This window comes from Triturus cristatus, chromosome 4_1 (genome assembly GCF_964204655.1).
Source record: "Triturus cristatus chromosome 4_1, aTriCri1.1, whole genome shotgun sequence".
NCBI classification, from domain to species: domain Eukaryota; kingdom Metazoa; phylum Chordata; class Amphibia; order Caudata; family Salamandridae; genus Triturus; species Triturus cristatus.
In genome coordinates, this window is record NC_140585.1 from 643,178,138 (window position 1) to 643,196,172 (window position 18,035).

Below are 18,035 nucleotides of genomic sequence, written 5' to 3' on the forward strand. Positions count from 1 at the left end.
ACTTAATGTTCTCAGTCTTCATTTTTGCTTCGGGCACGACTCACGACTCGTGCATATATCGCTTGGAATCTCATAATGCATTGGGACACTGTTGTCACCTTCTTACCTTTTAGCCACCATCAGGTCAGGAGGTGTAAGCTCACATGCTGGGCCTGGTCTTAGTCGGCATTGTGCAATCTCCCGGTGTGCAACAAGCCAGGAAGGCCAGCTTTTTGCTCTCGCCCAAGCCCTGTCCTGTAGCAGTGGTACCCTTATATTTTGTTCCCACCAGTCTGAGGGTCTGGATGGCCTACCTCCAGCCCAGTGGAGTAAATGTAGAGAAAATACAAACTGGATGTGGTTAATTAGAGCCGGGAAACTGAAAGCCCTTCAGCCGCCCTAAATGTAAACCAGTATAATGATGGAATTTTTTTTTTTATACTCTTTTAGTATTGTTTTTTTATGGAAAGCAGATATTTATTTTTTTAACTGGTCGATTAGGAATACCACTTATGCAGTAAAACAAATCATGTTGCTCCTAGCATTAGTACCATGAATTCTATATGTACAGTCCAAAAAATTAGAACTGTCTAATGATGAAATGTTTTTTTAAACGTGTTTTTGTAAATATTGATGAGTTTTGTTTTTAAATTGTCTTTTATGACTTGAAGTCGAAATAAAGACTGTTTGATTGATTGAAAATACAAACTGCGCAAGTCTGCTGCGACCAAGCTGCAGACGCGCAGTTTGTGTTGTCAGAGCACTGAAAGGAACAACTCTCTTTGAGTGGAAGTGGGCCTGGAAACCGGCATCCTAACGCCTTTTCAATGACGCGCTGCCTTTCAGCGCTATAAGGCAGGACCCATGTCACACGAATATTGTGATTGACAACTTGACACCCACTTAGGCTCTGATCTGCAGTATCACGTGAGGCGAGTGTGACTGAGAGCTTTCTGTAAAGAGTGGAGGCTGTTTCATCAGATTGTCGCTCTGCATTTCTCTCGGATGCGCGCATACCCGGAGATGCTGTGACATCACTGTCGTCCTGCGAAATGTCGACTCGATTCAGTCACTGTACTGAGCTGTTAATGATTCGCAGCTCATAGGGGCAGCTTCAAGTAAAGTTTTTCAGATAGTTGAGAGTTTCAGTGAAGAGTACCAGAAGGAAAGGGGAATGCAAGAGGCAGAGAGGGAATGAGCGAGAGACAGAAAATGTGTAGAAATGAAGGGGGCCGGGGGGAGGGGGGTCTGAGACCAGGTGTCTGACTCCGACTGTGAGACTGTCCTACAGAGAGTGATGGAAATAGCTACGGTGCTTTATAGAAATTGCGAAACCTAAAAACAGTACAAAGAAATAAAATGACAACCTCAGGAACATTCCGTGTTATTTCTCAGTATACCTTAACAAAATGTAATTGAAAAGCCCCCGAGTTGCCCAAACCATGAAGCGGCGTGGCCGGTCTTTCCAGGAGTCCATAGAGCAAGCGCAAGCTTCATATCTGGCTGTGCCAGTCGATGCTTGCAGCAGGGACCTGAATATTTCCAGAGTGGTACTACTTTGAAAATACCAGAAAGGTTGGTTTAGCTTGTGACGTGCACTACAAGAACTATATTGTTTGTGTACCAACAATGTCGGTGATATCTGTAGAACAGTATCCACTCTAATAGTTGCTAAGAAAGTTACTGATTACTGGAAACCAAACGTAATCAGATACTCAATACTAAAATTACTGTTATTTGTGAGTTCATGGGCTCACGAATTTACACGAGAGAAGTTCCCTGACTTCACAGAGATGCATAGTTATTGAGGATAGGTAGTGCAGAACGGCCTTACTTTTAAAGCCTTATCATGGATTATGTCTAAAAGAAACTCAAATTCATTCATATGAGATTTGTGAACCAACACCTTTCTGCCGCCAACACCCCCCACCAAAAATAATCTTTTTTTTTTTTACTGCCCAAATCATGGAATTCTCACGCTCTGTCAAAACCTGGAATGCTACTAAACAGCAGCATTAAGCATTATTTAAAAATTGATCCATTTTGCTCCTTCAGGAACCGGCTAGGAGGAGACAATTTGCAGCAAATGTGCTGAATTTTAAATTCAGGTAGTGATGTTTGTGGACAAAATTCAATGAACAACAACTATGAAGGAAACCATCATATGGTTGGACCGCAGCTCTGTAGAAGGCCTTGGACTAGCAGCCTGGACATGTTTTGGATGGAACGGCAAGGCAGAGGTTCTAAAACAGCAGTCTCTTCCTTGGCTTGTTAACTGTATGAATGTCACGTACCCTACAGATGGGTGTGATTCTGTGCATCTGTGTTTCTCTCCATCCTGTGTGATCAGCACCACCTTCGGGGTGCCTTACTCATTTTCTAGCATTCCCTGCATCAACATGTTCTGGCCTAACCTCAGTGGCCGACCCAACCTGCAACCCGAAAGCCCTGCCCCCAGTGTGCACCATCTACACCAGTTATAGGAAGGACTTAAGTTAACCTCAGCTGCCACAGTTAGAGGTTTGCCCTCAAATGACGTAACACGCGTAGGAGAAGTGGCTGTATTTTTGTGCTTTTGTCATTAGTTCGTGAGCAGCAGGAAGTAAGTTCACTCAGACTCACTCATATCCTTGGATAACCACTGGTCCCAGCACATACCTAAAAACATAAGCAGTAATCAAGGAAATAACATATGATCCCGGGTAACACACTCCTCCCTGGATCAAGGGTGGAAGCAGAAGGTTAGGAGCACTACTTTGCAGTTTGACAAAATGGAAGGTATTGGTAAAGTGATCATTTTGAGAGAAAAATCCTCCTGTTGTACTGAAATGTTGACACGAACTTAAGCCGTGACCCCACTAAACGTGTTACTCCGCAGCTTCTGTGCTAATGAATGGCTCACTTCTAGACCAGATGACACTTGTAAATGCACATTCACTACAGCATCTGCTGGTGTGAATTTAGTTTTGTAAATAAGTAAAGCCAGCAAACATGCATGAAAGAGCTCTTTGGAAGAGTGTAATAAGGGAGTGAGGATGTTCTCCCTCCTCAGATCGGTGATACCCTGACCTTTACATTAGGTACTTTAGTTGGATATTGCAAATGCTTTTAAACTTGGAGCTGAACATGTTTGTTATTAAGCCTCATAAGTGTACAGAATAATATATTGTTTTTCTTTTTCCTATCTATAGAAAATGATGAAAGATAACAATTTAGTAAGACATTTGGATGCCTGTGAAACAATGGGCAATGCAACAGCAATTTGTTCAGATAAAACTGGAACCTTAACAATGAACAGAATGACTGTGGTGCAGGCGTTTTTGGGTGAAAAACATTACAAAAAAATTCCAGAACCGGACTCAATAGATGAGAAGACTTTACACCTCCTAGTAACTGGAATTTCTGTGAATTGTGCTTACACTTCTAAAATTCTGGTGAGTGTCTTCTTATATGTGTCAATTTGAGATATTGGCGCTTTTTTAAGCAACATTTTAATGCACACATCACAATATGGTTGCATGATCTGTCTCTAGTTTTTAATATTGTCTGTGGTTGGCATGATTTTCCTAGTGCGAGGTTTTCCCTAAGGGCAAACACGGCGGACATTCTTTAGCTAAATTCCCGTGAGAAAATAATTGAGTAGACATTTGCTTGGTATGCCTGAGATTTTAGCCCCTCCCTCTTCAGTAGGGTGCACCTATCGTAATTGTATTGTTTGTTTAATTAAATCATTACAATGTGTATTAAAATATTAGCCTGGCATTTTGCGCTGTGCTTCTCCCATCGCAATCAATGAAAGAATAACAGTTATATATTATTTACATTCTGGAGTGAGGTAGTCATCATACATGAACAAGTGCAAAGTGGCGTAGTAGTAACATTTACATTTAGATAAAAGTTCCCTTCTAAAAATGAGCTCGCCATCAAATAGGAACAATTGCAAAGTAACGCTAAAGTGCATACATGTTCGTAGGCCAGTGCAAAATCAAAATGTTAAGTTGCTTAGGGGCTTAGTTGTGTGTTGTCCAACAGTTCGGCCATTAAACAGTGAGTGGTTAAATAGAAGCTCTAGATCGAGATAACGTGTTCCGTGTTGTACTGCTGCAATTCTAGTGTAGGGTTCAGAGTTACAGTGATCGATAATCGGTCGTTAATGTTACATCTTTTCCTCAGACCCACAGCTTGGCGCTCTGTATTCCTTGGGCAGGGTTCCACTGTTATTAAAGAAGCAGTCTTTCAGTAGAAAACTAGTGTTCTATATTGCACATGGAGTAACACTTGGAGGGAGGAGGAGTCCGCGCCAGGGTGTGCTGTTGGCTTTGTGAGGTTATTCGATGTTGTGAGACTTAGATAAGGGTCGCCGATTCATCAGATCAGAAGACTAAAGAGCGGCAAAGACTACTTCAATTGTGTACCATTGTTGTGCCCACTAGTACCCGTTTCCTCATGTTTGCACAGCCCAACCTGAAGTTTGAGTGACCAATAAACTGCTTGAAAATACGGTATACAAGATGAATGAAGATCGTAAAACTGATATTTAGGGCTGTGTTCACCGGGTATAATGCAGCGATGATGCTCTGCCAGGAGGACCGGACTCCCAGTTTGTTCCACTCCGGCCTCAGTTTTGATCTAATCGGGTTCATCAGTGCTGAGCAGATGCATACGACATGCTCCAAAGATTCGACTGATTCCCCATAACCCCTACACATGAGCTCACCTGATAGGCACCGCCAAAGGGGTAGATGTTTCAAAAGGTGGTATTTGCCCAGTCTAAGTGCCAAAAATCTCTGTTTTAGTTGCAGGGATAATGTGCGAGCAAGTTATGGCAATGGAGAGGCCTGCTGGTAAGAGTTGATTGCTGCCCATGAGTGCTTGCGGTTGGCAAGGATCGGCCTGTCTGACAAATAGCAGCACAGTCTGATACGCTTCTTGATGCTTAATTTGAACGATTTCTTTACTTGAATTAAGGTTCTACTGTTCACTTGCTGATAATTGCAGCGTACATTCATTAAAGAACTGACTGTCACCTACCAGGGTTAGAACTAATGTCTGACCATAGCAGGGACTCGAAGGAGCCAGCTCTAGCCTGCCTTAAGTTGTGACTCAGGTTGAGAAAAGCACCCACACTTTGCATTTCGTAGTTAAGGAGGTTGAGCTCTAATCGAATCTGGACTGCAGATTAGGTTTTTGGCAACTGAAGCACCTTTTTGTAGATCTTAGTCACATGTTGGTTTAATGCGGTGCTAAGCTTGCCCAACGAGATTTCAAAGCCGTACTACAAGGTGGGGCTTTTTTTAGGTCGCATAACTTTTAGCATTGGAACTATGCTCGGGCTGTCAGCTTTTTGGAGAGTTTAGAAAGACTGACTTGAAGAGCCATGGCTTTTATAATGATTTAGCTGCGATGCTTGACAAGGGTGCCCCTAGAGTCTATTGTTATCCCCAGATATTTGTGTTTTTCCTACCAAAATTTGGATGTTGTTGTACGACCAACACCGCTTCTGTAATATTTTCTGCCAAATATGCCCACTTGGGTTTTCTTTAGATTTATCCAAGTTATTTGTGGTGGTGTAGCTGTGTAATTTATTTAGCAGTCATTGCAGTCCAACTCTCGTGAGACTGAGAACAAGGTCGTCTGCATATAGGAGATTGCTGATCTGAGTACAACCAATCCTAGGGGAATGGCTATTTATTGCTTCTAGCTCTGCTGAGAGGTCGGCTAAGAACAGGTTGAAAAGCAGAGGAGCTAACACACATCCCTGTTTCTCACCTCAACGTCTGTATTTTTCTAAATGGTGCACCTATCTTATGTGGAGCGCTATTCTATCAAGCCTATGGAGGTAAAAATAGTAGTAAGACATTTGCTGTTATCAATGAATTTTTCCCAAGACTATGGGGGTTATCTTCACATTAAGTATCATCCAGTTTTGGAAATTCGACATTAGCTATCCCTAAGGTCTTATTACTTTGTTTCAGTCCACTGGGAAGTCGTTTTCAGCATATAAATAAAACTAAATATGTGATATGATATATTTTTTTAGGCAAATTATGAAGGTTGAATGTATCTGTGATCAGTGGAGTCTGCTGATCTTAGTGGTGTATTTCATATATCTGCCGTCATGCCAAAAATTGCACCTGTAAATTTCACCGGTTTTTCATTTTCAGCTGATTTCCGACATTTTGCAGGTTTTTGAAAACCTGAGGTGACCAAACATTTGCAGCATACACACATAATCACTTGCTAAATTCAGAACTTTGTCTAGATTTTAGAAATACATATCTCTTTGTCACTGGTTTTTATAAAATATTTCACCTTTAAAGAGTAATCTATTAAAATATTGCTAAATATAGACTTTTATCCCAGTTCGCAAAAGTTCGGAAGTGGATGATTTTAACACATTTATTGGTGCCATTTTAGGAGTTAGATTTTATATAGCTCCTAATATGAAAAAACACATTTCTGTTTTTACTTTTTCTGAGGACTCTCTTCAAATAAAACCGCAGATCCTTAATTTAAAAAAATAGTCTGATCATTTGTAGAAAGTTCTGAAGGTTTTAATGCAAGCCAAATCGCCATTAAAACTTTTATGGTGGATTATGTGGCCTTAGCCCCCAATTCGTAGTTTTTTTTGTCGATGGGATTTCAGATGTTGCCAATAGCTTACATTCTAGTGATGCTCTTATAACATTACACTGTGTGTGTTGTGGCTTCTTTAGATTAGCCTCTATGTCAGCTTTAAAGCAAACACCTAGCTGGGGAGCAGTGGTGTACTGCGCAGTGGGCTCGAGCTCTATTATTAGATTTCAGATAGTTTACACTGAGTCATGTAATAGTGAATAATTACGGGTGCTAGTGTTCCTTGAAGGGAAGTCTTTTTTTCTGAACTGCAGGTTGGTGATAACTGTTAGGATGGAAAACTCCACTGCATGGTAATGGACAGGTACCCCTGTCCTGAGTGCTCCCAACTGTGCTGGTGTCTGGATCCATGCTGATTTTGTTGTCCTAGGCAAGCATGGATGATGCATGTGCCGTGCGCCATGAAATTAACCGATCTCACCGAATGCAGTCTTTTTGGATTGTGAGGAGCGCCCAAAGCGCTTTCCTCATAGTGGTGAAATGCTACTGCTTTTTCCTGTAACTAAGCAGCACGAGTGCGGTGGTGGCAGTATACCATGTAGCGATCAGTATGGGTGAACAGGTCCTTGTTAACCTGTGTCATGGCACTGAGGCCTACAGGCTCACAAATTGGAAGTTCCGCTGTTGTGTGCTTACCTCACCTCTTGCCTTGCGTCATATTGTTGTGAAGTGCTGCACAGTGCTGGAGTGGTGTATCTGCCCTAAGTGTATGTGTGCCTGGAAAGTACTGTGCAGTGCGTGCATGGTAGATGCATGTGCTGAGTTTGTGTGTCTGAGTGGTACAATTTATCAAGGGTATAGCACTGTGCAGTACATGCATGGTAACTGTATGTTATGTTAAGGCAATTTCTAAAAACTATGTGCTGGGTGTTTGTGTACCTGTGCGTGGTAGAGTACAGGAAAGATACAGTGCTGTACATATTAAAAAGATGTACCTGGTGTGTGTGTGTGCCTGTGAATACATAGGCTATGTCTTCCAGGCCTGCATGATGAAACCGGATGAGGTAGAGCCCCATCCCCAGACAGATTTATGTTTGGCTGCGTTCCTGTAAACTGGGTGGAACACACTGGAGAGGGGAAGAGTCTTGTTTCCCCTGTGCACTTCATAGGGTTCTCTTTGATTCAGGGAGGTCAAAAACACATCACCGTGGCTGATATCCAGGTGTGCAGTCCAGTCACTCCTACTCCCTGTTTTGTGGGGCTATCCGCTTAGGAGAAACAGTCTGCTTTCAAGAGAAGTCCGATGAGTGGGCACTTCAAAAGGAAGCAGATCCCCCAAATAAACTTTAAGACTCGTACTCAAAATCACATTTGGTGTCTGGAAATGGACTATAAGAAAGGGAGCTTGAGACCCCTGTACATTCTTAACTGTCCTGCAGCCAGTCAGGCTGTGCAAGGAGGAGAAGCTCTGCAAGACTTCTGCCTGTGAACAGGGCTAGGGGCTAAGACCTTCTAGTCTCCCTGTTGGGTGAGGAGGCATCATCCAGGGAATACAAGATCACCTAGCATGGAGCACCAGCGCCTACTTGCTTGCGAAGACAAGTGTGCCCTATGATGAGAAGGTAAGCACTAGAGGGAGCGAGGTCCAGTGAGGAATCCTGTTGTGGTTCCCCTGTGTGAGGTGGGAGGAGCTACTGCTGCATCAGTTGGGTCGCAGCCTGTGTGCAGAACAAAGGCGGTGAGCCTCTGATGCCAAGGGAGATCTGCCGTGAAGTGGCTGTAGATCTTGCTGTGCCAATCTGGCAGGAGCTCGTGTAACGAGGTGCCAGGTACCCTGAATGCCAGGAGAGGCTGCCTCAATGTGTGCTATACTTCTCGCTGTGCCGATCGGGCCATAGTTCATCTGGAGTGAGGATTTGGCAACCCTGTATGCTGGGTGGACCATGCAATCATCTGCTGAGCCAATATGGTCTGGTCGCTGCACGTATATAGCAGAGGAATGCCAGAGGGGGTCACCTGAACTAGCAAGAAGTGCGACCAGACTGGAAGCGTCGCTGGAAGAGGGAGGTAGTAGTTATCTCCCACATACCCACATCAGGACGCGGAACCAGCATCAGCCACTTAGCATCACCTTCTCTCCATCGAGAGGTGGACTGAAAGACTTACTCTGTACGGAGAAGCCACGAGGAACCTCCGCTCGGTGCAGGAGCAAGGCTGCATGTGAGAAACCTAAACCTCGCCAAGTGCAATGCCACCTGGGCTACGTGCAGTGAACTCACCTGAACTAGCTACTGCTACTCTGGCGCCCGCAGAGGGTGCACACTCAGGAACTCTGGACGCTCCAATTCTGCAGGTGCGGTGCGACTGAATTCATGCCAAATCGACCCCGGGGTAACTTGCTTGCTAAATAGCGCTTAGTAGCTGGTACTCTTTTGACTTTACCATAGAGTCGTAGTGAACACTTAAGACTGACTGCTAGTTACCCTGGATGTTGCCTAATTTGAATGGGAAATGACCATTATCGCTAGAGCGAGAGGGACATAAGGAACTGCCCACGAACACTAGATCCCTGACCTCAGGGGGACTGTGTAGTTGTGTGTGAATGTTGTATTTGCAGTAAAATAAAAATGCTTCTCTTTTTGCAGAAAAGTGAGTATATAGCTGGACAATAATTTGTTGCTGCTGTATTTATTTTGAGCTGTGAGCCTGTGTGCACTCCCTGTTTTTACCTCCACCCGAGGGAGCCTTTGGCTGTTTGGACCATGCTATTCCTGAGGATCAAGTGCTGAAATGGTACATGGCCCAGTTGCTCAGGATCCATAGTAGGTAGGGTCTTGATACATCAAGCCTAATTACCCATGGTTGGGCCCAGTAGCTCCAGCTTGCCGCGTAGCCCTCCGAACAGGGTTCTGACGGCAACCATTCTGATTCCGGTGGTGATTTTGTCCCAGATGTGGGATGCTTAAACCCAATGGGGATGTTTCAGATCCTGAATCATTAGAAGTCCTGCTTTCCGGTATTTTCCTTCTTGCAGTTCTTGGTAATCAGTCCAGGAATGTCATAACTGATGGCATGACACTGCCTTGTGCATTATGTGATTAGTTTCCAGTCAAGTGTGCCAGCCTGTGGTTTCATGTGGCCTTGTAGACGATGCAGTTGGTGTCAAAGGTGATCTAGTCAGGGAGGGGGTCCAGTGAACATTACTAAGAGTTCAGCAGATGTGGTTGAATTTTTTTTGAGACATTACTGGGAGGTATGCTGTGCCATTAAGGATGCGTTTCATGGGTGTTGGTCTGATGTTAAACCACACTGCATCTATCCAGGTGGGATAGCACACGTAGAGTTTCCCTTACTCTTTGTGATTTACATTTTTCTTAACTAAAGGGAATACAACAAACCACAAGAGACGTCCCACTGTCACTGAACACATGAATTACAGATAAATACTGGTTACGTATTTAATACCCAGATATGGATTCCCCTTCATGCATTACAGCAATTTTATTCTCTATATTCTTTATTTTTAATGTTCGTTTTGAATGTAAATTTCTGCCTTAATCATCACATATGATATATCGGTGTTGCTATGCAGGTTCGTATTTGTAGAGCATGAATTTAGCTCAAGAGCAACGTAGGGCTGAGTTTTCAGTGTAGTAAGACTCAATTAATTCAAAGATGGCTTACCGGATTTTTGGATATGGATCAATGGAGTAGTGTTAGCTGCATAGAAAAGTATTAGTGCCAACACATTTCCAATTGTGTTTCCTCTTTAGTCGCTTACAAATCGTTGCTGCATAGGTCAGTTAGCAGTTGAGCCAGCAGCCTTTCTTGCTTGACTGCTTTCTTCAGTTTCAGCATATAGTTCACTAACTTAGTCACTTCTTTATACCCTCTTCTAAATGTGTGTTTATGCTCATGAAGTAATAACTTGCACGAAAACCAGACGTTTTATCCTTTTCACATTTCACCAGCCTTCGTCGAAAGTCATCTATGCCAGCTTTCTGAGGTATGTTTAAATCTCTTTCTCAGGTAAAATGTAATACCCAATGTGAGCTGAAAGCTGACAGAGGAGAATCTACAAATCCACCACCCAATTGACTATTGATCACTATTCACCTTTTTAGGTCTGGTGCAGGCCAAGAACTTTGGTTTGTACTAAAAGTATATGTTTAATATACTTTTTTATAGGGGCTTTCAGCCGGCCCTCTTCATCCATTGGTCCAGTATTGTCTTTTTAATTTTTCTTCCATCCACTTTAGCATAAAGCATGGGGCAGTGAGTAAGCCCACTTCAGCCATTGGCTAAATTTACAAGGAGGACATCAACAAATCAGTTCCTTTCTGTGCCAGAGAATACTATGACAAAGTGTGCGTTTTAAGGAAAATAATAGTGTGAAGAAAGTCACTGCTAATTAATAGTAATTACCTTCTTCCACAAATACATTTTTATGCTCTGTAATTCCACCATCTAATCTTGAGAAGTTGGTGGTGCTTAATCTGTGTGGATGAGTCCGGAACATATCCATGAGCACCTGGACTTACATTTTACTGTGATTTTAACCTAGTCTATTGCCATGGCAGGCATTATAAAAAGAAATATGTTGTTTTTTCACAGAGCAAGGGGATGGCGGGGCTTCAGTTGTCATAAAATGTACAGTTCTGATTCTTTCCCGCTCCACGCACTTTGTAAATTTCAGTAAAGTAAATTGTATGCCTTCTCTTCCTAAGTTACATACAAGAAGCAAGTAGTCTGCTTAAAAACTGATTTTTCGCTACGGCATGTAAATATCCTGTAAACACAAAGCTATGCTGCAAAAAGAATCAAGTAGGAAACAGAACTCTGGTCATCGGAAATCAAGCAGCGTAAATACTAAAGTCCCAAATTATGAATTAAAGTGACCGACCAACTTTTCTGAAGAAAGAATAGAATCCAAGCTTTACTTGATAAATTAAATAGGAACAGAGGCAAGGCATTGACTGAGACTAGATGAGGCACACCCAAACGTACTATTATCATGCCTCTGTATCACTTTCAGAAATGTTCTTTTTCAAGTTGTGCACTTGTTTCTATTTGGAGACCTCACTCAATGTGAATCCTCATGCTCCTCTGAAAACAGGGCACTACCTTCCTCCATATCTTTTTTAGTTCACGCCTACGCAGTGTGCATGCACTGCATAGGAGACCTTTAGCCGTCGTGCAGGTCTTTTTATAAAGCACATACTCGTGCTTGTGGCGGCATACGGCTTGCGGGAGTGCCCAGCCATGTACCACAAGCACGAGTATGTGCTTTGAAAAAGAGCAGAATGCGTGCGCACGCACCCGCTTATCGCCTGCGCACTCACTCAAGCGCCTCTAAGCACCACTCGCGTGCTTTTTTAAATTTTCTTTTAGCGGGCGTGCTCACACAACTCCCGGGCTTGTTATTTCATTGTATTTATTTTGACGTTTTTAGAGCGCCTAATTGGCACCTTACGGGAACTTCAGGGCGCGTGCTGGTATTGCCTCTTTTCTGATGCCAGCTCATGAGCGTGGCTTAAGGCTGCCTCTGGGCTCATGCGGTGAGCCAATGGTGGTGAGTTTTAGGGATAGGAACCTCATACTGTGAGCAGGAGCCAGTATCACGGGGCAGGATGCTTTGGGTCAAAGGGCAAGGAGCCTTTAGTCGCGTGCAGAGGGCACTTGATTGAAACGTACAGTGCGCAGGGCTTTAAGTGGGCAGGGTCCCTCCTGGTCGTAGACCTGCCAGCAATTAACAAGCATTTGCAATGCAATAGATCTCGCATTTACGTCAGTTTGAGCTATTGACATTGCAAATAACAATGCCTTTTATTTTTGTTTTCTTTTTTAACATCAATAAAAGGCATTGTCATTTACAATGCCAATAGCTTAAACTCACGTTAATGCGAGACCCATTGCATTGCATATCCTTGTTTGCTTTGTCTTTACATGAGGAACTCCAGGGCTTGGCCTCTGATGCGGTTTTAAATCCCTAGGGCTAGATTTTGTTTTGAGTGAACAGCAAATCTGAAATTGATTTACAATTGTGCTAAGCAATCAGAACTTCATGTCAAAATTCAAAATGTATATTTTTATGCAGTAATTTCTATTTACACAATACTTTCGGGATATTTGATATAGCGTTTAGAAGTGATTGAATTCCCAATAGCTGCTAAATAAATCTTTATTCACTTATCGGGCCAAGTTCTCTGCTGTTTGCCAACAGCTGGTCGTAGGTTGATTTGTAGTGGATTGGTGAACTTCCCTTGAATATTTGGAATGCTTTCTCCCTGACTTTTGAAGTTCCCACCACTGAGTGAATTTTCCTGTTTGCTTATTTTGAACCGAGTTTTAAGGATAAACTTTGGATTGAGAATTTATCTGCAAGTACATATTGCAGTCTTGTGTCATTGAGTTTCTACAGGAGTAGATAGACGAAGGGCTGAAGATGTGTACGTGTGCTTCTTTCTCAATTAATCTTAAGGAAGTACCACATTTGTTATGTTTTGTACAACTATTTCTGCAATCTCTTCTGCAGATACGGATGTTATAGATGGTGCCCGTTTTTACAGTTTGTTCTTGTTGAGTCTTTTCTGCTTATTCTTTATCCCCTGTTCCCTTGATGCTATCCGTTTGTGAAACAATAGGATCTAAAAAGAAAAATGAATATATAAAGCTGGAAGCATTACTTTCCTTCCTAAAAGGCACTAATGTGCCTCTTTTATTCGGGGTGGGGGGAAGCTTAGAAGATACGGATTTAAAGAGTGCACCTATAATAAGAAGGTAGGACAGTTTTCAATTTTTTTTATTGAACTTTTAGTTGATACCGTACCTATTTCAATATAGGACTATAATGCAACAGTCCTAAAGCTGTAGTGATTTTCTAAAGATGTACTTGCACTTTGCACAAATGTATTTAATGCTTCAGATGTTTTCTTAACGCTGAATGCTACAAAAGTCTTTAATATTTTTTATTGTAGTTGCAGGTTTTGCTTAAGAATATTCTATAACTATTTTTACTTTTACAGCCTCCTGAAAAAGAAGGTGGTCTACCAAGCCAGGTTGGTAATAAAACTGAATGTGCCTTGCTTGGATTTGTTCTGGACCTAAAACGGGACTATCAAGATGTAAGAAATGAAATTCCTGAGGAAACACTTTACAAAGTGTACACGTTCAACTCTGTACGAAAATCCATGAGTACTGTATTGAAAAATTCTGATGGCAGTTACCGGATGTTCAGCAAAGGTGCCTCCGAGATCGTTCTTAAAAAGTAAGCTTAATTATTTTTACCTCCAAATCAAAAAATTTGCAATAGTCGCATTATTTTTATGCAGATAATTTCTCCATGTAGTGTAAAAGAAATGTAGAACTGTGAGTATAAGACTTTGACAGTGATTGTCTTTTCTCAATATTGGCATTTTGAAAATAAGCTCAGTATAGTTGGGTAAGAAGCAAAGTGGCATCTTGTCTAGTTATAACCCAAAGGAGTCTCTTGTGTGGCTGGTTGTTTTAAGCATTCAGTAAGTCATCATAGATGCACTCTGTCACATATCCTTTGACGCATGCTATTGATCTCATAACTCGTTCTTGTATTCACTCACTTATCCTTCCACAGTAATACAACCCAAACTCAAGCATATGAAAGATAAAAATAAAGAGAAAAGTAGAAAGAAGAAAACCTGCTGCTCCTTAAACATGGCCGGCATATACCGCAAATTAAAAATGAAGTTATCTATCTACCGAATACCAAAATTGTCCAAAAAAATAAGACGCACTCACGGCAGATAAACTCTCCAGAGTTCTTTATTCAAGGTAAACCGGCATGTTGCATCACTAAATTCCTTGCCTTGCGCGTTTCAGCCCTCCTGGTCCTTGTTCACAAAGGAAGCTCACAGCACTTCACTCTCCTTTGCATGCTAATTTGATGATTGCCCTCCGGTGGGCCTCTCTAGTGTGGAGATTTCATCAAAGCACTCGTAGTGTCCTTTAACAATTTTTTCCCTTCAATGGATGAGCGCCACTACATTTCAATAATTGTTCATCAGCCCTCCAGTGGCCCTCTCGATGCCGCAAGCAGGTTAAAATTCCATCAATGTACTGTACCGATGCGAGGCTCTGAGAGGTTCAAGCTCCCGGTCCCACGTTATACTCTAGTGGTGGTGCAGACTTCAGGACTGTCGTTATCATACCAAGAGTGTCCACAAAAAAAAAAGTACCTTCACGGCAGATAAACGCTCCTGAGAGTTCTTCATTCAAGATAAACCGGCATGTTGCATCAAGATGAAGTCCTTGCCTGATGCGTTTGTGACTTCCTGGTCCTTGTTCGCAGGGACAAATGAAGCTGGCAGCACGCAGCACTTCACTGCACCACCACAGGCTTTTCACAATACATAAATCAGATCTACTGCCTTTGTTGTTACTTTTAATAATAAAAAGATCAGACTTTTGGCATCTGATGTAACATTTCACAGTGCACCAGTCAAGCTTATGGCCTTTATCACTGGCTTTTCAGCATAACCAATCCAGATGTACTGGATTAGGCTTGCGCCTTGCCATGCTACGGTTGTCAGGCATATAGTCCTAAAATTACAATTGTATAAAAAAAATCAGAGATGCCAAAACAATGGACAACCACTCCTAAGAGGGAGAGACTAACGGGGATTATAATGGTGCACACCACCTACCCCCAGGATTACTCAGAGGGGGCAATCAACACTAAAAATATGGCCTTCAACAGTAGTCTGTGAGATTACATTTAGCAAAATGCCTGTCTATAGGCTTTAACACAGTGTGATAACAGTCCACCCTTAAAGGGCTATTGACTTTAACCCCTTTTTTTTCTCAAATAGTTCAGGCCTACTTCCTTGGTCATAAATGTTTTTATAAAAAACAGATCACGCCCGTAGCATTGATCGTGCGCTTGTTACAATAGCCAGTTCAGAGCTTTTATATTGAGCGCAGTTTTTCCCACAGGCAAAAACAGCAACACAAGCAGTCTTTTAAGTTGTGCTCTCTCTCAGTATTGCTTCTTGAGTCTCTTTTTCGGTTGCTCACATGAGGTCTGGTGACAGCTGCGCTGACCAGCCTGACCAAAAAATGAACAGTTTTTTCTAAATCCAAATAACACTCTATTAGTCAATGTTTTTGGCCCATCTAAGATGGCCTTCTGATAACCTGGCCTTGTGTAAGGCAGTATGGCAAAAATCAGTTTCCTTACTTTCCACGGATACGTTTTTCTTCATTTAAATTTTTGAGACAGGGTATATAAGTTTTTAAGCCACAAATGCATTTAACTCATACCCCAGCTTGACTAAAACCTCTTGTAACCCGATACATTTCCATGTCATGTGTTTGGCTGTTCAGTAGTATCTCTGCCAATCCCCTGATTTGTGGCATCCTATACTAGGATAGTGAGGTCGTGCCCCTTAAGCATTGTTATGATCAGTTTGTGCTTGATATTAACCGATACTGATTTAGTTAACAGGCCTGTTCCACCTAAAATCTAGCCTTTCCAATCGGAATAATGTATTATCATCCCCTGTTTTTAAGAATCTGATGCACGCTAGTCTCACTTACATGTAGAATCTATGGCTGTAGATGTTTTGTTGAGTTTGGTAATTACATTTTATTTTATATGGTAAAACCTTATAGGCTAACTTCCAAACCACATAGTTTGATACACATCCCCCAAAGAATATTTGGCAACTTTAAAGCTTCTTTCTTAAAATTAGTAGATCGTGACTTTCTGGTGCATGTGTAAGTATGAAGCTGAAACTCCAGTACAGTTCAAGGCTTGGACCACTTTAGTACTGTGACCCATTGTGCTACTCACTCGATCATCACAGTCCTGGTATGAGTGGTAACTGTTGGCTTCAAATTCTCGTAATGAATTCCAAGCAGGGTTCTAAACATGTAATCCACAGAACGGTGTCGAATTTGGTGTTATTGCTATGAGGACAGCTATGCATTTGAAAAATATGAGGTCTGATTTCTTGTGGCTGACTCTAGATTGCCCTTTGCACTAGGTATCTCACTTCTCTAACATAATGATCGCACTCTTAAATATTGGCATTGCAACCTATAATTTCCTTTCGATCAGTGGCAGCTCAACATTTTAAAAAGGTGCAGTACTGAGGCTGGCATTGGTCAACAACTGATGGTTGAGCATTCAAAACCGTTTTGAAGTGCTTGGCACCTGTATGCCTGTCTAGAGCATGGATACCGAGACAATGCTGGGCTGCTCCGAAAAACTGTGGCCTACCATGATTCACCTAAAGGAGCATGGTGTCGGAGCTCTCCTATTCTCTCACCGTTGTGTCTTAAGCACCCATTCCAGAGATCTGTCAATAACCTGTCACTCGTGCCTAAAGTATACTTGTTCTGTGAGAGATGAACACTTGTACTAGTCTGCCCTCCTGAGTCTGTTCTACGGTGAATGGAAGATTAGAGGGAGTCTGGCTTTGCTGCTACAGTCCCGTGCCTGCTCTTTGAGGAAGCAAAGCTTGCACTGCTGCTTCCCGACTTGTACATGTTTTGTGATGGGGGATTGCTAGCGCTGCAGCTGCCCGAACTCTACCTGTCTTCAGAAGGAGGGAAGCTTGCTCTATTTCTGTCCAAGGTGTTTTTGTTCAATAAAGAGCTGTACTCCAATGCTGTTGTCCCCTCGTATGAAAAAAACAGAGGATATATTTATTGTGCTTGCGTAACACGAACTATTAATCATAGACTGTATCACAATAGCTGATGTGAACTCCTTATAGTCCTGAGGAAGGCACCTGACCCCATTGGGGCAATAGCCAAGGCAGAAACATATCCATGTAAAAGGAAAGTATATTTGACTGCTAGACCCTCCCAATTTTATTCTTGTGGCAGGGAAAAAACTGTAAAACATTTAGCTCAACAGCACTAGAGCTGACAGTTAAACAACATAAGAGACATAAACTCACTCAAATTAAGGAACCCATAACTAGCAGACTATGTAAGCAGTGAGCAGTAGTACTCTCATATTCTTCCCAGTACTAGATGTGGAATCCCCTGAAGCATGCCACACTACTTAAGTGAGGGTTCATTATCCTAAGTGAGTGCATGAGTGGAGGGTAATTCCATAAGAGGTTTGTCTGTTTTTTCACCAGAGGGCTCTTTTTCTTGTATGTTTGTCTGGGAATGCATACACCACACCTCTCATACCCTCTTTAGTGTATTAGTCACTTGTGTTGTATATGTTGTGTATATGTGAGAGTTACGTGAAGTTCCTCCTGCTACTGGTACCTATTCTTTACTTGGTCTTTGTTTTAGGGAAGGTTGTGTAATGTGTACCTTTGTGTTGTGAACCTCAATATAAAACTTGCATCCCAGGAATTCACCTACTGGTACTGCATGGACACATTTACTCAACCATTTGTAGAGTTCCATCAACGAACAGATCACTAATTTTCTGAATGTCTGCTTTGTGCCACACTACTGTATTGGTAGATTCAGGAGTG

The 18,035-nt window shown here is 42.2% G+C and overlaps 1 protein-coding gene across 8 annotated transcripts in view; it reads left to right on the top strand.

The window, feature by feature from the left end:
- ATP2B1 (ATPase plasma membrane Ca2+ transporting 1) overlaps positions 1-18,035 on the top strand; it is a 475,107-nt gene that overhangs the window by 296,034 nt on the left and 161,038 nt on the right. For all 8 annotated transcript variants that reach the window (XM_085653032.1, XM_085653026.1, XM_085653033.1 and 5 more), the window contains 2 exons: positions 3,171-3,413; positions 13,581-13,822. In XM_085653032.1, coding sequence (XP_085509158.1) covers positions 3,171-3,413; positions 13,581-13,822 — 485 coding nt within the window. The remainder of the gene's footprint in view (positions 1-3,170; positions 3,414-13,580; positions 13,823-18,035) is intronic.